The sequence below is a fragment of the Lynx canadensis genome, chromosome B1 (assembly GCF_007474595.2).
Source record: "Lynx canadensis isolate LIC74 chromosome B1, mLynCan4.pri.v2, whole genome shotgun sequence".
Taxonomy (NCBI): domain Eukaryota; kingdom Metazoa; phylum Chordata; class Mammalia; order Carnivora; family Felidae; genus Lynx; species Lynx canadensis.
In genome coordinates, this window is record NC_044306.2 from 20,644,104 (window position 1) to 20,659,578 (window position 15,475).

General features: G+C 42.4%; 1 protein-coding gene across 1 annotated transcript in view; it reads right to left on the reverse strand.

Annotated features, from left to right (window-relative positions):
• PDGFRL (platelet derived growth factor receptor like) overlaps positions 1-13,988 on the reverse strand; it is a 70,114-nt gene extending 56,126 nt beyond the window's left edge. The window contains exon 1 of the mRNA XM_030312213.2: positions 13,731-13,988. Within this exon, the coding sequence (XP_030168073.1) occupies positions 13,731-13,785 (55 nt within the window). The 5' untranslated portion in view covers positions 13,786-13,988. The remainder of the gene's footprint in view (positions 1-13,730) is intronic.
• Between the last annotated feature and the right edge of the window lie 1,487 nt (positions 13,989-15,475).

The window sequence follows — 15,475 nt, forward strand, 5'->3', positions numbered from 1 at the left end:
CCCAGCAAGTTATATAAACTGATGAAAATGTCCTACTCTAATGTTATGATTCTTCATGAAACACCTCACAAGGATACATACACCTCCCCAAGGACAAAGCTGAGGTGGGAAACCAATGATACTTGGGAGATGAAAATAGAAAGCTAAGAGCCTTTTCTTTCCTTACTCTACCCCTTCTCTTTTTGAGAACCCCACTCCAAAATACCCTCCTATCATTTCTTAAAGTAGCATTTTCTTAAAAGAGCAATTTCTAAGAACAAATACTTCTATTCCAGGATGAGGCTCTTACTTTGTCAGCTCCTGCCCAACTGTACCAGGTAAGTGGCCTCTCCAAAGTGGCTCCCACATGACCAGCCTCAACCAAAAGTATGCCACGGCAGTTATGGTCCAGCCACAGCAGTTGTGGTCCAGCCACAGCAGGAAGGCCCATGTAGCCCATGTGGGGTGATCCTGGAATGTCTGCTTCTGGTGACCAAGAAGGATTGCACTTCTGGGCCCTATAGGACACCATTTACATGACACCAGTTCTTCAAGACTGGGAGATGTAGTTAACCTACCTAAAACACAGAAACAAACACAGAGAGTCAGAGCATGAGGAGACAGAGGAATATGTTCCAAACAAAAGAACAGGGCAAAACCTTAGATGGAACTAAACAAAATGGGAATATAAGCAATCTATCTGATAAAGAGGTCAAAGTCATGGTCTTAAGGTGCTCACTGGACTTGGGAAAAGAATAGCTGAACACAGTGGGCTCTTCAACAAAGAGAAAGAAAATATTAAAAAGAACCAATCAGAGATGAAGAATACAATAACTGAATAAAAAAGACACTAAAGGGGATCAATGGCAGATTAGAAAATGCAGAAAAAATGGATCAGCAATCTGGAAGACAGGGTACTGGAAATCACACACACATGCACGCACGCACACGCGCGCACACACACACACACACACACACACAGACAAAAGATTTTTTAAAAATGAGAGTAGCTTAAGGAACCTCTAGGACAACATTAAGCGTACTAACGTTTACATTATAGAGGTGCCAAAAGGCAAAGAGAGAAAAGGACAGAGCATTTATTTGAAAAATAATAACTGAAAACATTCCTAACGTGGGGAAGGAAACAGACATCCAAGTCCAAGAAGCACAGAGAGCCCTGACCAAGACGAACCCAAAGATGTCTACACAAAAACACATTAAAACTGAAAGTCAAAAATTGAAGATAAAGAGAGAATCTTAAAAGAAGCAAGAGAAAAAGCAACTAGTTGTGTACAAGGGAACACCAAAAGACTATCTACTTGTTTTTGAACAGAAACTTCACAGGCTACAGCGGGGGGCACGGTTATAATATATTCCAAGTACTGCAGGAAAAAAAACAACAATCTATACTCTAACCTGCAAGATTATCACTCAAAGTTGAAAAAGAGATAAAGACTTTCCCAGGCAAACAAGAGTTCAAAGAGTTCATCACCTCTAAACTGACCTTACAGGAAATGTTAAAGGGACCTCCTTAAGATGAAAAGGCCATAACTGGAAGAAAATTATGAAAGAAAAAATCTCACTGGGAAAAAGCAAACATACAGTGAAAGGGATGGATCCACTGCTTATGAAGCCAGTGAGAAGGTTAAAGACAAAAGTAGTGGGGCGCCTGGGTAGCTCATTTGGTTAAGTGTGTAACACTTGATTTCGGTTTCAGTCGTGAGCTCACGGTTGTGAGACTGAGCCCCATGTTGGGCCCCACGCTGAGTGTGAAACCTGCTTAAGACTCTCTCCCTCCCTCCCTCTCTGCCCCTCCCCCCCACTCTCTCTCTCTCAAAAGACAGAAGTAGTAAAATCAACCATATTTACAATAATTACTTAAAGGATGCACACAAAAAAAATAATGTAATATGACATCACGTACATAAAACACGGGTAAGATAAAAATGTAGTGCAGTGCTTTTAGCATGTGCTCAGACGTAAGCAACCATTAACTTAAAAATCAATTGCTATATACATAGGGTGGTATATATGTGTGTGTGTATATATATATATATATATATATATATATATATATACACCTCATGGTAACCAGAAACTGAAAACATGTAATAATTATACTTAAAAAAAAAAACCAGATTTCTGAACATAGAACTAAAGAAAGTCATCATAAGGGAAAAGGGCAAAGCAAGACAGGAACAGAGAGAACTATAATGTTTATTTATCTTGAGAGAGAGAGAGCATGTGAGCAAGTGGGGGAGGGGCAGAGAGAGAGAGAGAGAGAGAGAGAGAGAGAGAGAGAGAGAGAATCCCAATCAGGCTCTGTTCTCTCAGCACAGAGCCCAGCATGGGACTTAAGAACCGGGAGATCATGACCTGAGCCGAAACCAAGAGTCAGACGCCGAACCAACTGAGCCACTCAGGCACTCCAGGAACAGAGAAAGCCATAAAAGTGACCAGAACACAATGAACAAAATGGCAATAAGCACGTATCTGTCAATAATCACTTTAATGTTGATAAATGCTCCAATTAAAACACATAGGGTAAGTGAATACACAAAAAATAAACAAGACCCATCTCTATGCTGACTGTAAGAGATTCAGTTCAGAGCTAAAGACACAAACAGACTGAAAGTAAGGGATGGAAAATGATTATCCATGCTAATGGAAATTTTTAAAAAAGGAAAGAAAAAGAAAGAAAAAAAAGAAAAGAAAAGAAAAGAAAAGGAAAAAAATCTGGGGTAGCAAAACTTCTATCACACAAAAGAGACTTTAAAACAAAAACTGTAAAAAGAGACAAAGAAGCATATTCTATAATGATAAAAGCATCAATCCAGCTGGAGGATATAGAAATTGTAAAGATCCATGCACCCAACATGGAGGCACTAAATACAAAAGCAAATTTTAACAGACCTCGAGGGAGAATTTTGCAGTAATACAGTGAGAGTAGGGGACTAACATGCCCACTTGTTATCAATGGATAGACCATCCACACAGAAAACCGAAAGGAAACAGTGACTGTAAGCAATACATTAGACAGACAGGCTTCACAGATATATTCAGAACATTCCATCCCCAAACAACAGAATACACGTTCTTTACGAGGGCGCATGGAACTTTCACCAGGACAGATCACACGTTAGACCACAAAACAAGTCTCAGTGAATTTAGGAAGACTGAAATCATAGCAAACATTGTTTCTGACCACAACAGTATGACACTAGAAATCAATTATGATGGAAAAAAAAGCTAGAAAAAACACAACCATATGGAGGCGAAACAAAATGCTACTAAACAACTGATTAGTTGATAAAGAAATCAAAGAAATCAAAAATACCTGGAGACAAATGAAAATCAAAGCGTAACGTTCCAAAATCTATGGGATGCAACAAAAACAGTTCTAAGAGGAAGTTTATAGAGATGTAGATCTAACTCAAGAAACAAGAGAAGCTTCAAACCTAACCTTATACCTAAAGGAGTTGTGGGGGGCAGGGGGTTAGAGGGGGGAAGGCCCAAAGTTAGCAGAAGGGAGGAAATCATAAAGACCACAGTAGAAATAAATGAAATCGATACTTTAAAAAAAATACAAAAGATCAATGAAACTAAAAGCTGGTTCTTTGAAAAGAGAAAGAAAATTGAATAAACCTTCAGCCAGACAAATAAAAAAAAAAAAAAAAAAAGAGGTTCAAATAAAGAAAATGAGAATGAAAGAGAAGTTACAACTGACACCACACATATACAGTCGTAAGAGACTACTATGAGAAATGACAAATTGTACTACCTAGAAGAAACGGATACATTTCTAGAAACATAAAACCTTCTAAAATTGAACCCGGAAGAAACAGAAAATCTGAACAGACTAATTACTGGTAATTAAATTGAATCAGTAATCAAAAAATCCCAACAAACAAAGTCCAGAACCAGATGGCTTTACTGGTAAATTCTACCAAAAATTTAAAGAAGTAATACCTAACTTTCATAAACTATTCCAAAATATTTAAGAAGGAATGCTTCCAAATTCATTCTATGAGGTAACTATTACCCTGATACCCAAACCAGACAAAGATGTATGAATAAAGAAAATTAAAGGTTAATATCCCTCATGAACATGGTTGTAAAAATCCTCAACAAAATAATAGCAAACCACATTCAACAATACATTAAAAGGATTATACACAATGATCCAGTAGGATTTATTCCAGGGAATCAAGGATGTGTCAATATCTGCAAATCAATCAACATGATGCACCACATTAACAAAATGAAGGATAAAAAACCATATGATCATTTCAATGGATGCAGATAAACATTTGACAAAATTCAACATCTGTTCATGACAAAAACTCTCAATAAAATATGTATAGAAGAAACATACCTCAACATAATAAATCCCATATATGAAAAACCCACGGCTAACATCATACTCAGTGGTGAAAAGCTGCAAGCTTTTCTTCTAAGAGCAGGAACACAACTGGGGTACTATTCTCACCATTTTTATTCAAACCATTACAGGGAGCTCTAGCCACAGCAATCAGATATGAAAAATGAATAAAAGTTATCCAAATTCGTGAGGAAGAAGTAAAATCGTCCTTATAGATGACATGATATTATATATATAGAAAATCCTAAACACTACATCATAAAACTACTAGAATTGATAAATGAATTGAGTAATGTTGCAGGATACAATGTTAATATACAGAAATCTGTTGTGTGTCTATAACACTAATAATAAACTAACTGAAAGTAATTCAGACAACAGTCTCATGTATCATTGCTTCAACAAGAATAAAATACCTAGGACTAAATTTAACCAGGAAGATGAAAGACTTGCTCTAAAAACTATAAGACATTGATGAAAGAAAATGAAAACGACACCAAAATATGGAAAGATATACCCTGTTCGTGATTACAAAAATTAATATTAAAATGTACATAATATCCAAAGGGATTTACAGATTCAATCTATCCCTATCAAAATATAAGTGGCATTTTTCACAGAACTAGAACAAACAATCTTAAAATTTGTATGGAACCACAAAAAAACCCTAGATAGCCAAAGAAATCTTGAGAAAGAAAAACAAAGCATTAGATATCATGCTCCCAGATTTCAACTTGTACTACAAAGCTACAGTAATCAAAATAGTGTGGTACAAAAACAGACACACAGATCATTGGAACAGAATAGAGAATCCAGCAATAAACCCACCCTTATATGGTCAATTAATCTATGACAAAGGGACTAAGAATACACAATGGGGAGAAGACTATCTCTCCAATAAATGCTGCTGGGAAAACCAGAGAGCTACATGAAAAGTATAAAACTGGACCACTGTCTCACACCATATACAAAAATCAAATCAATATATAAATCACTACATAAAATCAAAATGGATAAAAGGCCTAAATGTGAGGCTTGCAACCATAAAACTCATAAAAGAAAACATAGGCAGTAAATTCTTAAACATCAGTCTCAGCAATATTTTTTTGGATCTGTCTCTATAAGGCAAAGCCAACAAAAGAAAAAATAAACAACTGAGCATATCAAACCAAAAAGGTTTGCACAGCAAAGGAAACCATCAACCAAAGGAAAAGTCAACCTGCTGAATAAGAGAAGATATTTGCAAATGATATATCTGATAAGGGATTAATATCCAAAATATATAAAGAAGTCATACAACTCAACACCAAAAAGAAGTCTGATTTTAAAATGGGCAGAGGACCTGAAGAGACATTTTTCCAAAGATGACATACAGATCACCAAAAGACACATGAGAAGGTGTTCAATATCACTAAACATCAGGTTAATGCCAGTCAAAACCACAATGAGATAACACCTCACACCTGTCAGAATAGCTAAAATCAACAACACAAGAAAGAACAGGTATTGGAGAGGATGTGGAGAAAAAGGAACCCTCATGGATTGTGGGGAATAAGCTTAGGAATACCTTGAGTTTGCACTGATGGGTTAACAAGGCACAAAAAATTAGAAAGTCATAGGATGTACACACCCAAGTTTGGGTAAACAACATTAGGTAAATAAGATTAGGTAAACAGAGCAAAGGCCTCCAGTACAGGAAAAAGGTGTAGGAATAGGGAATCTCAGAATGAAAACATCCAAGATGAGGCAAACAAGATTAGGTATTCAGGGTGGAAATGCCCTCCAACTTAGTACAATAGTAGAAAGCTGATTTCACAGGAAGGATGGACCAAAATAGGTAAACACGGCTATAGACCACAGCAGGGCAAAGTTGCCCAGAGTGGAGCTAATTAGCAAAAGAAAGGTACCTTGCTGACCCTAAGACAGCATGCGCTGTCTTTCTTGTCCCCCTAGTCCAGTTTAGGTAAACAGAGGTGGCTCCTCATGTGTGATGTAAACAACCTTCCTCCCAGCTCTACGATTCTGTTTTGTATTGACCCAAACCCCTAACACCACATATCTCCAAAACCCTCTTTTCTCCACTCCATGAGTTAATGTTCACTGGTTCATTGTCTCTCTGTGCATGCCCATCATACTTGTAAGCCTTCGATCCTAATAAAAAAGGAGCAAGGACCCTTACTCTCGTCTCCTCCCAGACATTAGCCTCTCTTGTATTTTCAGTCCTGTGTCCTGCTCTCTTGATGGACAAGATAGAACTTCAGACCCAGAGTCTAGGACAGTGGATTACTGATGGAAATGTAAATTTGTGCAACCACTATTGAAAACAGTATGAAGTTTCCTTAAAATATTAAAAATAGAGGGCACCTGGGTGGCTCAGTCAGTTAACCTGTTGGCTCTTGGTCTCAGCTCAGGTCATGATCTCACATTTCAATGAGTTCAAGCCCCACATCAGGCTCTCTGCTGACACCATGGAGCCTGATTGAGATTCTCTCTCCCCTTCTCTCTGCCCCTCCCATGCTCTCTCTCTCTCTCTCTCTGAAAACAAATAAATTTAAAAAACTGTTTTATTTTTTATTTTTTATTATTTTTAATATGAAATTTATTGTCAAATTGGTTTCCATACAACACCCAGTGCTCATCCCAACAGCTGCCTTCCTCAATGCCCATCACCCACTTTCCCCTCCCTCCCACCCCCCCATCAACCCTCAGTTTATTCTGTTTTTTAAGAGTCTCTTATAGTTTACCTCCCTCCCTCTCTAACTTTTTTTTCCCCTCCCCCATGGTCTTCTGTTAAGTTTCTCAGGATCCACATAAGAGTGAAAACATATGGTATCTGTCTTTCTCTGTATGTATTATTTCACTTAGCCTAACACTCTCCAGTTCCATCCACGTTGCTACAAAAGGCCATATTTCATTCTTTCTCATTGCCAAATAGTATTACATTATGCATATAAACCACAATTTCTTTATCCATTCATCAGTTGATGGACATTTAGGTTCTTTCCATAATTTGGCTATTGTTGACAGTGCTGCTATAAACATTGGGGTACAAGTGCCCCTATGTATCGGCACTCCTGTATCCCTTGGGTAAATTCCTAGCAGTGCTATTGCTGGGTCATAGGGTAGATCTATTTTTAATTTTTTGAGGAACCTCCACACTGTTTTCCAGAATGGCTGCACCAGTTTTCATTCCCACCAACAGTGCAAGAAGGTTCTCGTTTCTCCACATCCTCTCCAGCATCTATAGTCTCCTGATTTGTTCATTTTAGCCACTCTGACTGGTGCAAGGTGATATCTGAGTGTGGTTTTGATTTGTATTTCCCTGATGAGGAGTGACGTTGAGCATCTTTTCATGTGCCTGTTGGCCATCTGGATGTCTTCTTTAGAGAAGTGTCTATTCATGTTTTCTGCCTATTTCTTCACTGGATTGTTTTTCGGGTGTGGAGTTTGGTGAGTTCTTTATAGATTTTGGATACTAGCCCTTTGTCTGATATGTCATTTGCAAATATCTTTTCCCATTCTGTTGGTTGCCTTTCAGTTTTGCTGATTGTTTCCTTTGCACTGCAGAAGTTTTTATCTTCATGAGGTCCCAATAGAAAGCTTATGAAGGAAATTGAAGAAGATACATAGAAATGGAAAAACATTCCGTGCTCATGGATTGGAAGAATAAATATTGTTAAAATGTCAATACTAACCAAAGCAATCTACACATTCAATGCAATCCCAATCAAAATTGCACCAGCATTCTTCTCAAAGCTAGAACAAGCAATCCTAAAATTTGTATGGAACCACAAAAGACCCTGAATAGCCAAAATAATATTGAAGAAGAAGACCAAAGCAGGAGGCATCACAATCCCAGACTTTAGCCTCTACTACAAAGCTGTAATCATCAAGACAGCATGGTATTGGCACAAAAACAAACACAGAGACCAATGGAATAGAACAGAGACTCCACAATTGAGCCCACAAAAGTATGGCCAACTAATCTTTGACAAAGCAAGAAGGAATATCCAATGGAAAAAAGACAATCTCTTTAACAAATGGTGCTGGGAGACTGGACAGCAACATGCAGAATAATGAAACTAGACCACTTTCTTACAACATTCACAAAAATAAATTCAAAATGGATAAAGCACCTGAATGTGAGACATGAAACCATCAAAACGCTAGAGGAGAAATCAGGAAAAAACCCCTTTGACCTCAGTCGCAGCAATTTCTTACTTGGCACATCTCCAAAGGCAAGGGAATTAAAAGCACAAAATTGTTTTAAAGAAACAGAAATATCACATAATACAGCAACTCCACTTCTGGGTATTTATCTGAAGAAAATTAAAACTCTAATTATAAAATATACATACACTTCTACATTCATTGCAGCATTATTTATAATAGCCAAGCTATGAAAACAACCTAAATGTCCTTTGGTAGATGAGTGGATAAAGATGTGTCATGTATCAGTAGAATGGTACTCAGCCACAAAAAAATGAAATTATGCCACTGTGACAACATGGATGGACCTAGAGGGTATTATTCTAAGTGAAATAAGTCAGAGTTAGACAAATACTGTGTGATTTCACTTATATATGGAATCTAGAAAACAAATAAACAAAAGAGAAGCAGATTCATAGATACAGGGAAACAGCCTACAGGTTACCAGAGTGGGGGAAAACAGGTAAAATAGGTGAAGGGAATATGTGGTACAAACTTCCAGTAGTAAAATAAGTAAGTCACAGGTATTTAAAGTACAGCATAGAGAATATAGTCAATAATATGTAATGACTTTGTAAGGTGACAGAGGGTAACTACAGTTATGGCGGTGGGCATTTCATAATGGATATAAATGTTGAATCACTATGTTGTACACATGAAATTAATGGAATACTGTCTGTTAATTATACTTCAATAATAATACCCAAAAGACCTTACTTTGAAATATTAGAGTATCCATTACAACAGGGTTGATTGCTCTCTTTTAATTTTGCTTTGAAATACAATTGACATGTAATGTTAGTTTCAGGTGTACAACATAATGACTCGATATTGGTATGTATTGCAACATGATCACTCTCTTCTTGAAGCACTCAGTTTGCCTGGCTCCTAAAACAGGGCGCTGAATTGGTTTTGTTTTCTTTGTTTTTTTGTACGGCACTGACAACTTCTCAGTCTGTTTGGTGGCCCTTCCTCATCTTCTTTTCCTGCCTGACCTGGGTCCCAAGGGCTTAATCCTTGCAGTTCATCTCAATCGTTTTTGACATTCAATTTCTAAGTGGCCTCACACAGCCTCCTGGGTCCTAGCGGCATTTATATGCTGAGAGCTGCCTTGTCCCATCCTGACTTTGCCTCTACACTCCAGATCTGAATAGTCTGTCGCTGACTCAGCACCGCCACTTGGAAAGCTAGGAGGCATCTCAAATTGAACGTGTTCAAACTGACCTCTGGATGCCTCTTCAGTCTGGCTCCTTCCCTGGTGTCCCTTTACCAGTATATGACAACTCTATTCACCCAGTTGCTCAGGATAAAAACCTCAGTCACACACGGTTGTTGTCTTTTTCTCCTAGGCCACATCAAATCCAGCAGCAAATCCTCTCAGCTTAATAGAACTCGAGCCCAGTAGGGAGAAGCACCTACATCCACTGAGGCCATGCTGGACCAAGCCACTTTGCACATAGACTACTAAAACTGCTCCCTAGGTAGGCTCCCAGCTTCCACCCTAGCCCTCCTACCTTTGAAAACATAAGTTGGATCATGGGCACTACTCTAGTCAAGACCCTCCAATGACCTCCATCTTAGATACAGCCGTAAGTCTTCCTGTGCCTATTAGCTTTTGCCATTTCCTGTCTCCTCCCTAATGGTCCTTTGGCCACACTGACCACTGGGACACCTGGAAGCCGCTCTGCCCCGTGCCCTTGGCCCTTGCAGCTCTTCTTTTGGACACCTGCAGCATGGACTTCCTCTCTCCAGAAAGGCCTCTGACTCTACTGTCCAAACCATGCTCTGACTCCCCTCCATGGTCCTTGCATCCTCTCACCCCATGCTGCGTGTTAAATGTGCCCCGGAAAAAGGCACACTGAAGTCGTAACCCCTTGTACCAATGAGCGTGACCTTATTTGGAAATAGGATCTTGGCAGTGGTAACCAAGTTGAGATGAGGTGATTAGGGTGGGCTCTGATCCAATATGCTGGTGTCCTTATAAGAAGAGACACACACAGGAAAATGCCATGTGAAGTCAAAGACACACGGGAGACCAGGTGACCACAGAGGCAGCAACTGGGGTGACGCAGGTGCAAGCCTGGGGGCACCAGGGATAGACAGCCACCAGCAAAAGCCAGGAAGAGGCAGGGAGACCAGAGTCGCAGAGACAGAAGTTTCCTGAGGACAGAACTGGGCAGGAGAAACTTCTGTTGCCCTAAGCCACACCACCTGGCTTGTGGTATTTTGTCACAGCAGCCCTAGGAGACTAATACGTCCTGATTATTGATTCTTTGTGCCGCTTATCACTTCCTGAAATTTTATCTTTTCTTGTTTACCCACTTTCGGTCCTTCCATTAGATTATGGGCACCACAAAGGAAGGGGCCGTACAACCTTGTCTGGAGAAAGCCAGCCATCAACCCTCAGGACTCGCCACTGGGCTGGCACACTGCCCCACCTCCCCATTGCCATCAAACTTCTCTCTTTTTTGGCTCTAAGGATCAGGGATTATTTTGTAGGCCCAACAGATGAGCCAACACCCTGCATGCTTAGAAACATTATGTAATCTCATAGGTGATGAGAATGTTTACAATTCTTTTTTCATTATATGGATTTGTGAACTAATATTTACACTCCTTTTCCCAGGAATACATTGAGGCATAAAAATGGTACAGAGTCCTGGTTGAAGAATCACCAGCAGTGTCTCCCTCCTGACCTCCTTAGACATATGGCTACGTTGCCCTCACATCATAACAAATCTCTGCAGGCCTCCCAGACAGAGAACCTTTCCATAGGACACAAAATAAACCCACGTTAGACCAAAGATCACACTAGCATTGACCAAAGGTCTGGGGTAAATTCAACAAAACAGTGACAAATCCATTTTTATGGATTTGCTCTTGACCTTGGATAAAAAAATATTTATGTAAACAATGAAAAGCTGGCTAAGCGCTCGCGATTTTAGACTTTATATAAAAATAGCACCATATGGGGCGCCCGGGTGGCTCAGTCGGTTAGGCGTCCAACTCTTGGTTTCCGCTCAGGTTATGATCTCACAGTTTATGAATTTGAGACTTGCATCGGGCTCCAAGCTGACAGTGTGGAGCGTGCTTGGGATTCTCTCTCTCTCCCTTCTCTCTGCCCCCTCCCCGACTTGCTCTCTCTGCCTCTCTCAAAATAAAGAAATAAACTTAAAAATAAATAAAAAATAGCACCATATGAAGACACACAGTCGGATTCTGTATCTCCCTCTCTCTCTGCCCCTCCCCTGCTCATGCTGTCTCTGTCTCTCTCAAAAATAAAGATTAAAAAAAAAAAAAAAACCTTAAAAAAAAGAAGATCTTTCCTAGAAGTGATAGGAAAAGCAAAAGGCAGGGAGGTAAGCTGTATCACGGGCCTCGTGTCCGCAGCGCGTGCTTTGGGATGGCCCAGGATGCAGCAGATCCCAACCCGCCCATGAGAGACTGTCCCTGGAAGGGTTTCTGTATGTGCCTCTCTCACTGGCCTGTTCCTGGCCCAGCCAGCCCCATGATAACTCAAAACAGGGGAAAAGAAAAAAACATTCTTAATAGGTTTAGGAAAACGGTTACATAATTTAGTGAAGCAGATTTACTTTTCTAATTATGTATTTAATATTTTATTGACAACCAGTATATCCTTTGAAAAACAAAGCTACAGTACTGTGACACCTGAAACGTGTCCATTATTTTCTATGAAATATTCAGTTTGTGCTCAACTCTCCCTGTCTCATAAATGTTTCTTGAATCACATTTGACTTAAACAGATGCTAATTGATTCAGGCAGATGCCTGCAATCATTCTCCTGGTCTGCACACATACTGGCTGGGAGCGGTCAGGGAGGGAGTGGCGGGCGGGGGGTGGGGGGCTGCCTCCTGGGCCCCGGAGGCGGAGGCGGGCATCTTGGGTGAACTGTACAACCACGTGAGCGGGCTGTTTGAAGTTATTTTGTCTGGCTCTCTACTGCCCTATTCCAAAAACAACACCAGATTCTGCATCTCTGTCACTTCAGCAACCACATAGAAGGACCTGCCAGGGGCATTTTAATAGTGCATTTCAGAACATGAACCCATGCCGGCTCCTCCCTGGGCAAAGCGGGCGGGTCGCTCCTGGAGCAGAAGCACTTGCAGACTCTGCATCCCGCGAGTCTCTCGGCCGGAGGGTCCTCTCCTCAGCTGCCAGCCCCACAACCGTGTTGGACTTTGCAAACTAGAATTTTGGAGGGCGGGGGGGGGGGGGGGGCGGGAAATGCTTCTAGTTTCACAGGCAATAAAGGAACTGGTCAGGACGGAGTAGTGGTTAAGACGTGAGCCAGGTTGAGATAGCGCCAGAGTGAGATTGCATAACAGCAAAAGCTGCTTTCAAGCAAAACTAAGCAAAAATCGGGGCTTGTAGCTGAGGAATTCCAAAGGAGGTGCCAGGATACCAGGATGGACTCAGGTGCCAAATGTGCTGTATAGATAAGTAACCCTATTTGAATAAATAATGGAACCAGCCAAACAAATGCTAAAGTCATATATATATAGATATAAGAAGAACGACACCACACACACACACACACACACACACACACACACACACACACACACACACTGACCCTGTGGTTGTGAATCTAAGCAACAGGGTGGGCCCAGATAGACGCACACGAATATCCGGTCTAAGCCATAGGTAGATCTTGCAGGATTCAAGCCCGTAGTGGTGTAGGAAACAAATCCAGGACTTCGGCTGGGAGGAGGAGGACACTTCAAAGTTTGCCGAAGAATCAGCAAATGCCTTGCTGAGGTGGCCCGCGCCCTCGGAAGCCGAGACCCTGGGTGAACGCGTGCGCGGAGGTGGGAGCGATCCAGTGCTCCCGCGCCACCTCCCAGAACGACACGTTGACACTGGGGGCTGGACCAGACGCTGGCAGGGGATGCTCGGTTCGCCCTCCCAGCGCCTTCCGAGAGCGCTGGGCGGTCCTGGTGGGGATCTGAAGGGCTGGGGTAGTTACCACTATCCCAGGGGAGCGCAGGGGAGGTGGAGAGAGGCAGGTAAAATGGGGCAGGTGTCCCGGGGCAGAGCCAAGGCTGAGCCTCGGAAGGTCAGAAGTTCTAGACAGAGCTGGCTGGAGGAGAGTGGGCCGAGGGAGGGTATGGGTTGGGGGTCCCCGCCCAGGGTCACTCACCATCCTCTAGCGCTTCGTGCACGAGCAGAAGACCAAGCAGCAGCCAAACCTTCATCTTCAGGGCAAGGGACGCGGGGAGAGGTGCCGGGACGGCGGTCGGAGGAGCACCCGACAGAACAGGGCTAGGGCAGGGGCGCAGGGGGAGGCGGCTGGCGAGGGGCGTGTCGGGGCGGGCGTCTGGGACGCCACAGCTGGAGGATTCGGTTTCCTGAGGTGGAACCCAGTTTGGGGGAGAAGTTTGGTTTTTTCCTCTTAATTCTGTGTAATGTGACCTCTCCTGCCCCCTGGCGGAGCAGTGGAGAGAGGCGCTTTCTCGTGCGCTGAGAGCAAGGGCTAAGGGCCAGCTGTCAATTACCAAAACCTTAACTGGAATTTCTCCACCTGGGCTTTTGACCAAGTTTACCAACTTCAGCAAGGCCCAGTGTGATCCTGCAGGTACGGATGGGGTCACATTGAACCATAATTGTCCAAACGTCACCATCACTCTCTCTACCTGCTCAGGCAGAGCCTTAATGCTCTGTCAAAAGTGCTCTCTAAATACTTCTGTTTATTGCCAGGTCTTCACTTGCGCTAACAAGAGCATTACCCTCAGCTTTTTTTGCTGTTCCTCTGTGGCCAGAGATGGGCTCTGCACCCAGCCCTGTTTCAGCTGGCTATCGGCTTCCCCCCTGCAGTTGAGATGTTAGAACCCCATTTGGGGCTCCCAAATGGGGAAGCTGGCCTTCCATCAAAGGGAGCCACAGCAGGCCAGCTCCTTCCTTAACATCCCAGCAGAGATTGTGGAGAAATGACTGGATCCTTTTATTCACAAGTCCCGTTGCACAACACTCAGGTGTCCAGGATAGACTGTGGCAGAAAACAGCTCTAAGTAACAGCATCAGCACCCCTGGCCCCGCAACACATACATACACATCTTTCCCTCTGAGTCAAAATCAGCACTCTGGGCTTCTTTTAAACGTAGAATCTATATTCTCCTAGAAGGCTCCTTAGTTCTAGCAAATTCTTCCCTAGCCCTTTTAGGTTAGGAAACCCAGAGAGGTTAAATGGTGCTCCATGGACCCTTCTGTATGCTCATTATGAAGCATGCTGAGGAGGTGATTAAAATGAAAAGGAAAAAGTATTGGGGCACCTGGGTGGCTCAGTCAGTTAAGTGTCCAACTTCGGTTCAGGGCATGATCTCACAGTTCGTGGGTTCGAGCCTCGTGTCCCACTCTGTGCAGACAGCTCGGAGCCTGGAGCCTGCTTCGGATTCTGTCTCCCTCTCTCTGCCTCTCCCTTGCTTGTGCTCTCTGTCTCTATTTCTCTCAAAAATAAACAAATAAACTTTAAAAAGAAAGGAAAAAATATTGCAAACCAAAATATAATTCAATGCTAAATGGTGTAATAGATACTATTAATAGTGGGGAAGTTCAGAGGAGTGGGAAATCCCAGGGGTAGGGCTTGAGTTTGGAGACCACAGGAGGGAGGGGAGGGGGCAGGAGTGCATCGGCTCTGATTCCTTGGCCAGTGCTCAGGAGAGCAGGGGCCAAGGCACAAAGCATAGACCTGGCCCGGTAGTGTGGGCTGGCCAGGCTGGAAGGGTAGCTTGGCTGAAGGAGTAGAGTGGGAAGGAGACTGAAGCAAGAGTCTGGGGCTGCGGAAGGTGGGCTGTGGTGGGGTGGAGGATATGGGCGTTCATGTGCCCCTCTGCAGAGGGGTCATCGGTTACAAGCTTATAGATCCATATGATGAAAGCCGCTCGCAGG